Source organism: Chiloscyllium punctatum, chromosome 10, assembly GCF_047496795.1.
Source record: "Chiloscyllium punctatum isolate Juve2018m chromosome 10, sChiPun1.3, whole genome shotgun sequence".
Classification (NCBI taxonomy): Eukaryota; Metazoa; Chordata; class Chondrichthyes; order Orectolobiformes; family Hemiscylliidae; genus Chiloscyllium; species Chiloscyllium punctatum.
In genome coordinates this window covers 115,924,683-115,940,725 of record NC_092748.1, presented here as the reverse complement: position 1 = coordinate 115,940,725, position 16,043 = coordinate 115,924,683, and the positions used below count along the sequence as shown (strand labels likewise).

Genomic DNA, 16,043 nt, shown 5'->3' with positions numbered 1-16,043 from the left:
GGATGTATTTCCAGGAATATCCTCCCTCAGTACAACGGTAATGCTATCTCTTATTAAAAATGCCATTCCCCCTCCTCTCTTGCCTCCCTTTCTATCCTTCCTGTAGCATTTGCAACCAGGAACATTAGCTGCCCATCCCTGAGCCATGTTTCTGTAATTGCTATGATATCCCGGTCCCATGTTCCTAACCATGCCCTGAGTTCATCTGCTTTCCCTGTTAGGCCCCTTGCATTGAAATAAATGTAGTTAATTTATTTGTCCTACCTTGTCCCTACCTGCCCTGGCTGTTTGACTCACTTCTGTTCTCAACGGTGCCAGTCTCAGAATTGTTCTCCTTCCTCACTATCTCCCTGGGTCCCACCCACCCACCTTATTAGTTTAAATCCTCCCAAGCAGCTCTAGCAAATCTCCTTGCCAATATATTAGTCCCCTTTCAATTTAGGTGTAATCATCCTTCTTGCACTGGTCACTTCTACCCCAAAAGAGATTCCAATGATCCAAAAATATGAATCCTTCTCCCATACACCAGCTCCTCAGCCATGCATTCATCTGCTCTATCCTCCTATTTCTGCCCTCACTTGCTCGTAGCACCAGGAGTAATCCAGATATTACTATTCTCGAGGACCTCCTTTTTAAATTCCTGCTTAACTCTCTGTAAGCTCCCTTCAGAATCCCAACTTTTTCCCTTTCTATGTCATTGGTCCCAATGTGGACAATGACCTCTTGCTGGCTCCTCTCCCCCTTGAGAACATTCTGCACACTCTCCGAGTCATCCTTGACCCTGGCACCAGGGAAGCAACACACCATTCTGCTTTTTTGCTGCTGGCCACAGAAACGTCTGTCTGTACCTCGGACTAGAGAATCCCCTAACACAAATGATCTCTTGGAACCCGACGTACTCCTCGTTGCATTAGAGCCAGTCTCAATGCCAGAAACTTGGCTGTTCACGCTACGTTCCCCTGAGAATCCATCACCCCTACATTTTCCAAAACCTGCTTGAAACAGGCTCGAATGGCTGAATTGCCTACTCCCACTCCTGATTCCTATGTTCCTATGAGAGTAAAGAAATCATGACAGGCGAGGTATCAAAGAGCGATTTAAAAGCAAGGATGGGAATTTTAAATTCAATGTGTTTTCGGATTGTGAGTCAACATCGGTCAATAAGAAAATGTGACCAGGAATTGACATTTAGATACAGACAGGACAATATTGAATGAACTGAACATTATGAAAGATGGCCAGTGAGAAATCAAGAGGATAACATTGGTATAGTTGCATTTGGAAGAGACAGAGGCACATAGTGTGCTGTCAGTCACAGTCAGGTTCAGGAAGGACCCTAGAGTCAGGCGATATTACACAGACCGAGGTCAGTGTCTTTGTGATGGAGAAGAAAAGGAATTGGAAGCTGAGCTCAGGGTCAAGCAGCACCCAGACTTTGAGAATGGTCAGGATCAAGCTCTGACAGTGGAGGGCACTGAGCCCAAGCTTTATTACCTTCCACACAAACTCTGAATACAATGCTGTCACTCTGGACATCACAGAGGTATTCTCCAGCGTCTGTTGTATCAGCATCCAGAACCCGTAGTGACTGGAACATTCCCTCCTTCCTGATGGAGATCCTCTTGTTTTCCACCACCTTCTCCCCATCCTTGTACCATTTGGCAACACCATCTGACCGAGACAGCTCGCACTGAAGCGTAAAGTCCTCAGAGATCAGATACTTGTGCTCTGCCGGACCCTTACTCCGTCTGATTATCTTAAGTGGCAGTTCTGCAGGTAGAACCAGAGAGGTTCAATTTAATGAGGCACCTCAACAATCTGCTTATATTTGGCACCTTCTGCTTTGTAGAGCTGTCCCAAGATGAATAATCAAACAATAACTGATGCCAGGACCCACATGACAATATGAGAACAGACCATAAAATCATGGGACATTGGAAAAGGTGTAGGCCACTTGGCCTTCAAATACACTCTGCAGTGAGATCGTCTCTTAATCTTCTAAATGCCAACAATGCTCATTAGACAATCTCCCTGTACCCGAATCATCTGGATGAACCTTCTCTGAATTGCTTCCAATGACATAATATCTTTTTTTAAATAAGTGAACAAAACTGCTCAAAGAACTCCAAATGTGGTCTCACCAGCACCTCATACAGTTTCAGTAAGACTTCTCTACTCTTATACTCCAACACCTTTGAAATAAGGGCCAACAAACCATTAGCCTTGTTAATTACCTGCTGCACCAGCATGCTAGTTTTCTGAAATTTTTCTCCATTTAAATAATATTCTGTATTTTTATTATCCCTTCCATAAATAATAACTTCACATTTTCCCACATTATACTCCAATTGCAAACTCTTTGTCTACTTACATAACCTCTTAATATCTCTTTGTAAACTATATGGATCCCTACTGCAACTTGCTTTTCCACCTATTTTGTGTTATCTGCTACAACACATTCACAACCTTTCTCCAAGTCATTGGAATATTTTGTAAACAGATGTAGTCTGCACAGAAACCTTGCAGCAAGGTAGGGCTGGAGGGGAGGGAAAAAGATTTGAAGCAGTATGGTTTGGGGAGAATTGTAAACAAGGATGAGAATTTCCAACTCAATGTGTTGTCAGACTGAATCAATATATGTCAATAAGAACAGTGGATGAACAGTGAGCAGGACTTGATATATGGATCGAGACTAGAAAATTTGTTTTTAATTCATGGCAGTGAGAGCATTCCACCCCACCTCTGTTACCTTCCACACGCACTCTGAATATAATGCTGTCACTCTGGACATCACAGAGGTATTCTCCCGAGTCTGTCATCTGAGCATTCTGTACCCGTAGTGACCTGAATGTTCCCTCCCTCCCAATGGAAATTCTCTCCTTTTTCACCACCCCATCCTTGTACCATTTGGCAATACCATCCAGCTGAAACAACTCACACTGGAGCGTAACGTTCTCTGCTGGACCCTCAGTCTGTCTGATTAACTTAATCAGTGACTACGCAGATGGAAGCAGGAAGGCGACAGTTTAATGTTGAATCAACAAGAGCATGCATTTATTTAGCACTTTTACCTTTGTAGAGCTGTCCAATGGTGTTCTAATCAACAAATTATTGATGTCAAGCACTTGTATGACATTAAGACAGCCAATGAAAACAACTGCCAATCAATTCCATCGAGGTTTACAACAGAAAAATAGGCCATTTAGCCCATCTGGACTGTGATGGTAATCATTCACTACAAGAAGCTTGTTCTAACCTTTTTCCTCTCAGCCTTTCTTCAGTGCTTTTGCTCCTTTATCACCACACTAAGTTTTCTGTTAAATGCATCTTCATTCTTCATTGTGTTCATTCCCCATGAGAATAAGTTCCACATTCTAACCACTCTCTGGAGGAAGATGGTTTTCCTGTACTTCTATTTGGATTTAGTCATGCTCAATCAAATGCTGATCAAAGAGGAGTTTTGAGGAGTGTCTGAAAGTAGCAGAGGCAAGTGGATTCGCACAAACACAGAAAAGGAGTTCCAGAGCTCTCTGGTGCAGGATATTAGAGACACGGGCTGGTGAAGCAGTGGAAATTGGGGGAATGTCCAAAAATCAAGAATTGATGGATTGCAGAGATCTCCGTGGGTTGTGGGTTCAGAGGACATCTCAGAGACGAGGGGATTTGAGGGTGACAAATTGGAGAATTTGGAAATTGCAGTGATCTGCAAGCACTGGGTTCCACTTAGGCGGCACAGCGGTTAGCAGCACTGCTGTCTCACAATGCCAGGGACTTGGGTTCAATTTCAGTTTTGAGTGATTGTCTGTGTATACTTTGCATGTTTTCCTATGCTTATGTGGGTTTCTACTGGGTGCTCCGGTTTCCTCCCACAGTCCAAAGATGTGCATTTTAGGTGTTAAATTGTCCATAATGTCCAGGGATGTGCAGGCTAGATGGATTAACTATGGCTAATTTGGGGTTACAGGAACTCGGTGGGATGCTCTTTGGAGAATTCCTAAGACTCAATAGCACGAATTGCCTCTTTCTGCACAGTTGGGATTACAAAAAGGAGGAAAGATTAGGACAACTTCAGGTTTCCAGAGAATGGAAGGCGGACAGCCATAGAGGCATTGGAATAGTCAGGGAAAAAGGGTTTATTGGCAATGGCGAGGATTTTTAGTGACAGATCAGTAGTGGTGGCGCAGAGCGGGCGATGTTACTGCCATAGGATGAACTGGACTTGACGCAATAGTTTGAGCTACACAGGAACATAGAACATTATGGGCGGCACGGTGGCACAGTGGTTAGCACTGCTGCCTCACAGCGCCAGAGACCCGGGTTCAATTCCCGCCTCAGGCGACTCTCTGTGTGGAGTTTGCACATTCTCCCCGTGTCTGCGTGGGTTTCCTCCGGGTGCTCCGGTTTCCTCCCACACTCCAAAGATGTGCAGGTCAGGTGAATTGGCCATGCTAAATTGCCCGTAGTGTTAGGTAAGGGGTAGATGTAGGGGTATGGGTGGGTTGCGCTTCGGCGGGGCGGTGTGGACTTGTTGGGCCGAAGGGCCTGTTTCCACACTGTAAGTAATCTAATCTAATCTAATCTAATCTAATTACAGCACAGTACTGGCCTTTTGGCCCTCAATGTGTGTGAACCTGTGGAACCATCTGAAGCCTATCTATTCTACACTATTCCATTTTCATCCAAATGTTTATCCAATGACCATGTAAATGCCTTTAAAGTTTGTGAGTCTACTACTGTTGCAAGCAGCGTGTCCTACGCCCCTACTAATGGATGCAGGTTTGCTAGCTGAGCAGGAAGGTTCATTTTCAGACATTTCATCACCATACTCGGTAACATTATCAGTGAGCATCCGGATGAAGCACTGGTGGCATGGCCCGCTTTCTATTAATGTGTTTAGGTGTCCTTGGGTTAGTGATGTCATTTCCTGTTCTTTTTCTCAGGGTGTAGTAAATGGGATCCAAGTCAATGTGTTTGTTGACAGACTTCTGGTTGGAATGTCATGCTTCTAGGAATTCTCGCACGTGTCTGTGTTTGGCTTGACCTAGGATGGATGTGTTATCCTAATTAAAGTGGTGTCCTTCCTCATCTGTATGTGAGAACACTGGTGAGAGTGGGTCATGTCTTCTTGTGGCTAGTTGATATTCATGTATCCTGGTGGCTAGTATTTGTCTAATGTAGTGTTTGTTACAGTTCTTGCCAGGTATTTTCTTTCTAGGACAAGGCAAACAGAGACACACACAAGAATTCCTAGAAGTATGTTATTCCAACCGGAACTCTATCAACAAACACATTGACTTGGATCCCATTTACTGCCCCCGAGAAAAAGAGCAGGAAATGACATCACCACAGGAAATGATGTCACCAACCCAAGGAAACCTAAGCACAAATAGAAACCAGGCCATGCCACCAGTGCTTCATTCAAAGGCTCACCGATGATGTTACCTAGTATGGTGACGAAATGTCTGAAAATGAACCTTCCAGAGAACAAACCTACATCCAGAACCTCAACCTGAGCTTCAAATCTTCTCAATACTCACTCGCCCTTATTGCTCTCTGAGTAAAGAAACTACCTCTGACATCTGTCCCATATCTATCACCCCTCAATTTAAAGCTATGCCCCCTTGTGCTAGCCATCAACATCCGAGGAAAAAGGCTCTCACTGACCAACCTATTTAACCCTCTGATTATCTTATATGTCTCAATTAAGTCACCTCTCAACCTTCTTCTCTCCAACGAATCCAGCCTTTCTGCATAAGACCTTCTCTCCATACCAGGCAACATCCTAGTTAATCTCTTCTGAACCCTTTCCAAAGCTACCACATCCTTCCTATAATGTGGTGACCAGAATTGTATGCAATACTTCAATTGCAGCCACACCAGAGTTTAATACAGCTACAGCATGACCTCCTGGCGCCAGAACTCAATGCCTCTACCTCCTGGCTCCAGAACTCAATGCCTCTACCAATAAAAGCTAACACACCGTATGCCTTAATAACCCTATGGCAACTTTCAGGGATCTATGTGCATGAACACCGAGATCACTCTGCTCTTCCACATTACCAAGAATTGTACCAATAGCCCATTACTCTTTATTCCTGTTGCTCCTTCCAAAGTTAATCACCTCACACTTTTCTACATTAAGCTCCACTTGTCACCTTTCAGCCCAGCTCTGCAGTTTATTACGTCCCTCTGTAACCTGCAGAGGCCTTGTCAAATTACCCCTTGAATTGAATTGTTTTTTTCCATCATTCCAGAGTGCAGCAAAGAGTTAGCCACATTGTTGAGTCTGGAGTCACATGTAGACAGTAGATTTCCTCTCCTGAAGGACATTAGAAAACCATCAGTTCACTAATCAACAGGTGATAGTTGTCACTATGGATTTTTTAGTCCAGTTTTTAAATTAAATTTAAATTTCACCATCTGGCATTGTAGGAATTGAACCCACAGTCTCAGAAGATTTGGGGCTCTGGCTTACCAGATCAGTGATATTGCCACCTTGCCACTGCCTCCCACTAAATTAACCAGTCTCTTTCTATCTCAGCAAAGAGGCAGAAAACATTACATTAATGGCAGGAATCAAGCCGCAACTGGATGGAGCTTTAGCTCAGGACAGGAGGTGGGACAAGGTTGGTGAGGACAACTGGAGCTGAGTAGTCATTACTGAAAGCTGTGAGGAAATGCAAGAGCCTCCTCTCGCAATCAGCGAGAGGTGGTTCAAAAAAGGTTTGTGAGTAGACTTTTGTGGATTTACCCGGCAGATCAAGGAGGATACGGAAAGGGTAAAGATCTCCAACATTCACCAAGTGCTGAGAAATATCAGACGTCAAGTTGGATTGGTAACAGATTGAATTGGGGAATAGTGCAGTGATGTGAAACTGGCGGAGATGGTGAGTAATTGGCATATCCTGCTGTTCTTATAAATAGTGGCCTTCCAACATTTCAGATCTCCAATTCCCACACCTGCCCACCTCGAGAGGGTTGATGGAGTGTCAGTTTAATGTCTTATGTGAAGGACGGCACCTCCAAAACTGTAGCGACTCCTCAGTACTGTGTTATCAAACAGGGAACATGAGAAAGAAATATTATCTACTCATTATCATGTCGTTGTACGTGTTATCTTAGAGTCACAGTCATACAGCACGGAAACGGACTCTTCAGTGCAACAAGTCGATGCTGAAAATAATTCCCAACTAAACTAGCCCCACCTGCCCATTCCCTCCAAACCTTTCCCATCCACGTATCTACTCAAATGGATTTGAAACATTGTAATTATACCCGCATCCACCACTTCCTCAATAATTTCCTTCTATACGTGAACCACCCACTCTCCTCTCACCTTCAAAATGTGTCCCCTAGTTTTGAAATCCCATCCTGGGAAAACACAGTTCCCATTAACTCTATCTATACCTCTCATTATTTTACAAACTATTAGACGCCTCTCAACCTCCTATGCACCAGTGAAAAAAGTCTCAGCCTATCCAGCCTCTCTTTATAACTCAAACCTTCCATACCCGGCAATATCCTGGTAAATTTCTTCTGAACCCTCTACAGCTTGATAATATCCTTCCTATAAATGGGTGACCAGAAATGGACACAGTACAGTAGAACCCCAGTATCCGCTGATTTGGTTTCTGCGGTTTCAGTTATCCATGGTTTACCACAGCCCAAAAATATTAAATGGAAAATTCCAGAAATCATTTTTTTCATTGCTCCATTGTCCCTTGAGGGTTAAGCTAAAACGTTAGAATTTCATTTATTCAAGAAAGAGCATGAGTATAATAATGTACAATGTATTTTATTATTATTTAATGTTGGTAATGTCTTATTGTGCATAATTTATCAATTAAAGTTTATCATCGGTATGGATGCAAACAAAAAATGACTTGTATATAGGGTTCGCTACTATCCATGGTTTCAGACTACTGTACTCCAGAATATTCTTGACAAATGTCTTGTACAACCTCATCATGACTTCCCAATTCCTACACTCAAAGGACTGAGGAATGGAGGCAAGTGTGCCAAACGCCTTTTTAACTACCCTGTCTATATGTGCTGCAAATGTCAAAGAATCATGTACCTGCACCCCTAGGTCCCTCTGTTCTACAACACTATCCAAAGTCCTACCATTAATTGGCCCTAACCTTGTTTGTTGTACCAAAATTCAAAACCTCACATTTATCCAGATTGAATTCCATCAGGCATTTTTCAGTCCATTTATTCAGTTGATCAAGATCCCTTGTAATCTTAGAAAACCTTTTTCACTGTCTACCACTCCATGAAACCATGCCTTCTATATTCTCATCCAAATCATTTATATAAAAGACAAACAAAACTTGCTGTGCTCTTATTGGCTGCTGTTTCTTACAATAAAACTGCACTTCAACAATATTTCATCGGCTGTAAATTGTTTTCAGACATCCATAAGCAGTGAATGGTGTTATACTAATGCAAAGACTTTTTCTTTGTAACCAGTCATTGCAGCTTGGTTTTTTGCCAGTCCAAGGGAAACACAATCCCTGTTGAGCTAGACAAACTGCACAAGTCAGCTGAAGAACTGGTGGAAGCTAAAATGATTCACACTGACAATCCACAGTGGCGAGGTGGGTGAAAAATAATTGTGCACCAATTGGCATGGGACTCACCAGACACAGTCACTTCAAACTTGGCCAAGTCATCAACTGCATCACACAGGTATGTCCCTCGATCGCCCATTGTAACTGGGTGGATGGTCAGTCTCCTGTGTCCTCCATCCACCGCCATTGTGGACCTCTCGCTCTGCTCCACCTCAACCCCATCCTTGTACCATCTCACCTCCGCCTTGGGCCGTGAGAGCTCACATGAAAGGACAACCTTGCCTCCAGTCAGTACACTCAACATTGGAGGGGAACTGTTGACGATTCTTACCGGAGGCTCTGGTTCGACAGGGAGAGTAAGAGAGTGAGAAAAAGAAAGAAGTTGAAGGATTTCAGGGAAGAAGATAAGTTTAATTTAGCATCAAGTTCAGCATAAAATCATGGGCCAAAGGACCACTTCCTGTGCTGTATGGTTCAAAACGAAACACACAAGGCTCTAGTCCACAATCACTGAAATGATAATTTCAATTAATCTGCATAAATTTATTCTGACATACCTCAACTGGGATTAGAACCTGGGTCTTCTAGTTCTGAGGGAGGGTTGCCACCACTGCACCATAAGTGCCCGAAGTGAATAAGAAAGTTTGTTAGAAACAGAAGTTAAACCATAATCTAACTGAAAGTCAGAGCATGCTTGAGGGGGTTAAGTGTCCTACTCCTAAGCCTTGAGATCGTGTCCTATTATCCTAATTAAAGACTAACTTCCTCTTTCACCATCTCACAGCAAACATCAGGCAAAGAGTGAATTTCTCAATTACAAGGTGGCTTTGCTGCTGCAATAAGGTGTGTGAAAACCCATACCTGAGATCCTGATGGTATTTCTCGGTCTCTCCGGTTATAAATCTGAATGACAGCAGAGGGAATGATGCCAATGGTGCAAGTACGATTTGATTTAGGACTCACCGGTCACGGTCACTTCAAATTTGGCCCTGTTGTCAACTACGATTCCCCATTGTAACCTGGCGGATGGTCAGCCTCTTGCGTCCTTCATCCACTTCCATTGTGGACCTCTTGCTCAGCTCCACCCCCACCCCGTCCTTCTACCATCTCACTTTAGCACACACGACAGGACAATCACACCCCCGGTCAGAGCGCTTAAAACCAGAGAGGAGGTGTTGACGATTCCTACCGGAAGCATAGGATTCAATATAAATAGGATGAGAGAGAGAGACAGACAGACAGACAAAGAGTGTGGCAGTGAGAGAGAGAGAAACTGGAGGATTTGAGGGAGGAAGATATAAATGGAGAGAGTGAAATAAAGTGGAAAGAAGAGAAAAAGTGACAGAATGAGAATGAGGGAAAGGAAGGGAAAAATTAGAGAAATTGTGAGGACGAGACAAGAAAGGAGAAAGCATAAACAGTGAGAGTGCATTGGAATCTTGGACAGAGAGGGGAGGAGCAGAAAGAGGCTTTTTGTGAAGAATTCCTGTCTAATGTGCTTTCTTTAGTTTGTGTTATGTTAATACTGATCCTGGCATTCTACTCAAGGTGAGATACTATTATGGTGCTCAGAACATGCTCTTGTTCTGACACAAGTTTTTTTTCTCAGCTCTTCTTCAATGAAGGCCACTTATATTGTGAAAAATACATCCACAACAATGGGCAAGTCACAGAATTCAGAGCTAGCCATTTCAGATGGTGATGAGAAGATTTCCCTCAGTAGGTGATAAGTCTTTGAAATTCTCCATGCCATAGGAATGTGGAATCTCACTCATTGAGATATATTCAAGACTGGAATTAAGAGATTGCTTGACAATTCGCAATTGTGAGAGGTGTAGAAACTAAGACCTAAAGTAAGCCATCAGCCTTACAAGGCTGATCCATCATTCTTTACGATTATGGCTGATTCTCTATCTGAATGGCATTTTCCCATGTTTACCGCACATCGTTTGATGCCTTGAACGTCAAGAAATGGATGCTACCTGGATTAGATTGTATGAGCTATAAATATAAAGACCAGCTGGAAAAACTAGGATTGTTTACTCTTGAATAACTGAGGCTGAGGGGAGATCTGATAGAGGTTTATAAGATTATAGGGCTGACAGTCTGAATCTTCCATCGCCTCCGCCTCCGAGCTTACTTTCACAATCAGGATTCCTGCCCACCTTCTGAGGACCCCTTCGCCCACCTCCAACGCACTGCATCCACCTGGACACTCCACGCTGGCCTTGACCTCTTCATTTCCAACTGCCGCCGGGACATTAACCTCCTCAATCTGTCTACCCTCCTCTCCCACTCCCCCACCTCTCACCCTCACAACGCGCAACCCTCCAATCCCTCTGCTCCAATCCCAACCTCACCATCAAGCCAGCGGATAAAGGGGGCGCAGTGGTAGTCTGGCGCACTGACTCTACACCGCTGAAGCCAAACGTCAACTCGAGGACACCTCTTCCTACTGCCCCCTTGACCATGACCCCACCGCCCATCACCAAACCATCATCTCCCAGACCATACAGAACCTTATCACCTCAGGAGATCTCCCACCCACAGCTTCCAACCTCATAGTCCGGGAACCCCGCACTGCCCGGTTCTACCTCCTTCCCAAGATCCACAAGCCTGTCCACCCTGGCCGACCCATTGTCTCAGCATGCTCCTGCCCCACTGAACTCATCTCTACCTACCTCGACACTGTCCTATCCCCCTTAGTCCAGGAACTCCCCACATACGTTCGAGACACCACCCACACCCTCCACCTCCTCCAAGACGTTCGTTTCCCCGGCCCCCAACGCCTCATCTTCACCATGGATATCCAATCCCTCTACACCTCCATCCGCCATGACCAGGGCCTCCAAGCCCTCCGTTATTTCCTCTCCAGACGTCCCCAACAGTACCTTTCCACCGACACTCTCATTCGTTTGGCCGAACTGGTCCTCACCCTTAACAATTTCTCCTTTGAATCCTCCCACTTCCTCCAGACCAAAGGGGTAGCCATGGGCACACGTATGGGCCCCAGCTATGCCTGTCTCTTTGTTGTCTACGTAGAACAGTTGATCTTCCGTAATTACACCGACACCACTCCCCCCAACTCTTCCTCCGCTACACTGATGACCGCATTGGCGCCACCTCGTGCTCCCGCGAGGAGGTTGAGCAATTCATCAACTTCACCAACACATTCCACCCTGACCTTAAATTTACCTGGACCATCTCTGACACCTCCCTCCCCTTCCTGGACCTCTCCATCTCCATTAATGACGACCGACTTGACACTGACATTTTTTACAAGCCCACCGACTCCCACAGCTACCTGGATTACACCTCTTCCCACCCTATCTCTTGCAAAAATGCCATCCCGTATTCCCAATTCCTCCGCCTCTGCCGTATCTGCTCCCAGGAGGACCAGTTCCACCACAGAACACACCAGATGGCCTCCTTCTTCAGAGACCGCAATTTCCCTTCCCACGTGGTTAAAGATGCCCTCTAACGCATCTTGTCCACATCCCGCACCTCCGCCCTCAGACCCCACCCCTCCAACCGTAACAAGGACAGAACCCCTCTGGTGCTCACCTTCCACCCTACCAACCTTCGCATAAACCAAATCATCCACCAACGTTTCTGCCACCTCCAAAAGACCCCACCACCCCTTTCTGCCTTCCGCAAAGACCATTCCCTCCGTGACTACCTGGTCAAGTCCATGCCCCCCCTACAACCCACCCTCTCATCCTGGCACTTTCCCCTGCCACCGCAGGAATTGTAAAACTGCGCCCACACCTCCTCCCTCACCTCTATCCAAGGCCCTAAAGGAGCCTTCCACACCCATCAAAGTTTTACCTGTACATCCACTAATATCATTTATTGTATCCTTTGCTCCCGATGCGCTCTCCTCTACATTGGGGAGACTGGGCGCCTTCTAGCAGAGCGCTTTAGAGAACATCTCCAGGACACCCGCACCAATCAACCACACCGCCCCGTGGCCCAACATTTCAACTCCCCCTCCCACTCTGCCGAAGACATGGAGGTCCTTGTCCTCCTTCACTGCCGGTCCCTCACCACCAGATGCCTGGAGGAAGAACACCTCATCTTCCGCCTCGGAACATTTCAACCTCAGGGCATCAATGTGGACTTCAACAGCTTCCTCATTTCCCCTTCCCCCACCTCACCCTAGTTCCAAACTTCCAGCTCAGCACTGCCCCCATGACTTGTCCAAACTTGTCCTACCTGCCTATCTCCTTTTCCACCTATCCACTCCACCCTCTCCTCCTTGACCTATCACCTTCATCCCCTCCCCCACTCACCCATTGTACTCTATGCTACTTTCTCCCCACCCCCACCCTCCTCTAGCTTATCTCTCCACGCTTCAGGCTCTCTGCCTTTATTCCTGATGAAGGGCTTTTGCCCGAAACGTTGATTTCACTGGTCCTTGGATGCTGCCTGAACTGCTGTGCACTTCCAGCACCACTAATCCAGAACCTGAATCTTCATCCCAGAGTTGAAATGTCTAACACTGTACCCTGTGCATTTAACAAGAGAGGGTGTATGTTCAAAGGAGATGTGAGGGCAAGTCTTTTACACAGAGAATGGTAGATCCCTGGAACATGCTGCAAGGGGTAGTGGGCGAGTTAAGCACAATAGGGCATTTAAGGAATTTTTAGATAAACACATGAATAAGGAATGGATGGATATGGACCTTGGGCAGGAAGAATTGTTTAGTTTCATGTGGTGAAATGTTCAGCACAACATAGAGAACCAAGGGCCAGTTCTTGTGCTGTACTATTCGATGTTCTGTTGTCGTTTCAATGGTAGCAAATCAGAGCCTGGTGTGTTTTGTTTTTAAGAATTTACAACGTCAATCAATCTGCTTCGATGTGTTATGACATACCCAAACTGAAATTAGAACCTTGGTCTTCGAGGTCAGAGGTAGGGATGCTGCCACTGAACCACAAGAACCACACGTGGCCTGGAAGGTTGGCTAGTGGCAAAGGTTCAGCCATGCTCTCACTGAAAGTCAGGGAGGGTTCGAGGGGGTTAAAGGTCCTATTCCTGACCCTTTTCTTTGCGACCTTATCCTGGTATTCCAATTAATGGCTAACTGCCTGTTTGCCCAATTCACAACAAACATCCTGCAATAACATCTGGGGCGTCATTTCTCAATTCCAAGGTGGTTTTCACTCTGCAACAAGGCATGAATCTGGGGGCATGAAAATCCATCCCTCAGTCCCTCAGTTCTCTACTTTTCCTGTTATAACTCTGAATAACATCAGTGCCCCCAGCCCAATCCAGAGGGAACATCAACGGTTCAAGTGTGGCTTGACATAGGACTCACTGGACACATTCACTTCAAATTTGGCCGAGTCGTCAACTGCGTTTCGATGGGTCAGATGTCCTACTCCTGCCGCTTATCCTTTCAATCTTACCCTGATATCCTAATTAAAGACTAACTACCCGTCTTCCCAACTCACAACAAACAACAAGCAATGACTGATTTTCTCAATTCCAAGGTGTTTCTCACTCCGCAACAAGGCATGACATCTGGGTGCATGAAACCCCATCCCTCAGTTGCTGAGTGGAGTTCTCTGTGTCTCCTGGTGTAAATCTGAATGACAGTAGTGCCCCCCTGTTCCGACCCAGAGGGAACAATCACAATGGTTCAAGTGTGGCTAGACATAGGACTCACCAGAAACATTCAATTCAAACTTGGCCAAGTCGTCAACTGCTTCACACAAGTACGTCCCTCGATCTCCCAGTGTAACCTGGTGGATGGTCAGCCTTCGGCACCTTCCATCCATTTCTATTGTGCACTTCTCGTTCTGCATCACCTTCACCCCATCATGGAACCATCTCACTTTTGCCTTCGGCCATGACAGCTCACATGACAGAACAACCTCATCCCCAGTCAGTACATTCAATATCGGAGAGGAACTGTTGACAATTCTTATTGGAGGCTCTGGATCCAACAAAGACAAAGAGAGAGAGAGAGTGTGAGCAAGAGTATGTGAGAGTGAGAGAGAGAGAGCAAGAGTATGAGATTGTGAGTGTGTGAGAGGGAAAGAGAGAGAGAGACAGAGAGAGAGGAAGAGTGTGAGAGTGTGTGTTAGAGAGAGAAAGGAAGAGTGTGTGAGAGTGTGTGTTAGAGAGAGAGAGAGAGAGAGAGAGAGAGAGAGAGAGAGAGAGGTGGGGGGGGGGAGGGGGGCGGCAGAGGAGGAAGAGGATTTGCAGGTGGAAGCCATAAGTGGAGACAGTTAAATAGAGAAGAAGACAAAAGAGAAAAAGTGACAGAATAAGAATGTGGCAAAGGAAGAGAAAATTAGAGAGATTGTGAGGAAGAGACAAAGACAGGTGAAACATAAACACACAACACTAAGTTATAGTCCAACAGGTTTATTTCGAAGAACCTGTTGAACTATAGTCTGGTGTTTTGTGATTTTTAACTTTGTCCACCCCAATCCACCACCGCCACTTCCACATCAAATATAAACAGGGAGAGTGTGTTGGAGACAGAGAGGAAAAAAAATGGAAGAGTGAAATGTGAAGAATCCCTGTCACAGTGCTCTCCTTGGTTTGTGTTACAGAAATAGTGACACTGTCACTCTGGGCAGGGTGAGATATTGATATGGTGTTCAGATGAAAGAGAATGCTCTTGTTTTGACACACAAAGTTTGTTTCTGCTCTTCTTCCATTATAACTGCAGATGCTGGAGTCCAAAAGAAATAGGTAGGATGCTGGAAGAACACAGCCATCCAGGCATCATCAGGAGGTGAAGTCAACATTTCTGGTCTGACTGTTTTCCAGGAATGGGGGAGCTGCAGATAAAGGAGGTGGCTAGAGCAGGGTGGTGAAGTGGGGATAGGTAAAGACAGGTACAGGATATGACCAGGTTGGTCAATGTGAGGACTGAATCCAGTTGGTTTGAGGAAGCAGTGGAAGGGATGGGGAGGGGCTGGAAAGGGAATTGGGGGATGGGAAGGGAGGCTATTTGAAATTGGAGAACTCAATGTTGAATCCTCTGGGTTGGAGGCTGCCCAGGCGTGAGATGAGGTTTGTCCCTCCAAATTGTCAAGTGGTTCATTGTGGCAATTTAGGAGGCCAAGGATGGTCATGTCAGAAAAGGAGTGGTGAGGGGAACTGAAATGGGCAGTGATTGGGAGGATCGTCCAGTTGGCCCCTGTGGGCCTGGCTACAATGCTCGGTCCATCTCCAGCGACGGTCTCCAGACAGACTTTTTCTCCAAACCTACAGAGTACGATAACTACCTGGACTATATCTCCTCCCACCTAGTATCCTGCAAGAATTCCATTCCATTTCTCCAATTCCTCCGCCTCCGCTGAATCTGCTTGGACAAGGAGACATTTTACTCACGAGCATTCCAGATGTTCACCTATTTTGAACAATGTGCTTTTCCTCCTCTGTCATCCAGACAGCCCTCTGCAGCACCACTTCCATTCCCCGTTCTACTGCTCTAAACTCAACCCCCAA

The 16,043-nt window shown here is 45.5% G+C and overlaps 1 protein-coding gene across 4 annotated transcripts in view; it reads right to left on the bottom strand.

Annotated features, from left to right (window-relative positions):
• Window positions 1-16,043, bottom strand: part of LOC140482474 (obscurin-like) — a 322,475-nt gene that overhangs the window by 137,817 nt on the left and 168,615 nt on the right. For 3 of the 4 annotated variants that reach the window (XM_072580002.1, XM_072580003.1, XM_072580004.1), the window contains exons 26-28: window positions 14,245-14,514; window positions 8,643-8,912; window positions 1,495-1,770 (exon numbers count right to left, since the gene is read on the bottom strand). In XM_072580002.1, the coding sequence (XP_072436103.1) occupies window positions 1,495-1,770; window positions 8,643-8,912; window positions 14,245-14,514 (816 nt within the window). The remainder of the gene's footprint in view (window positions 1-1,494; window positions 1,771-8,642; window positions 8,913-14,244; window positions 14,515-16,043) is intronic. The other variant, XM_072580005.1, reaches the window with a different exon arrangement.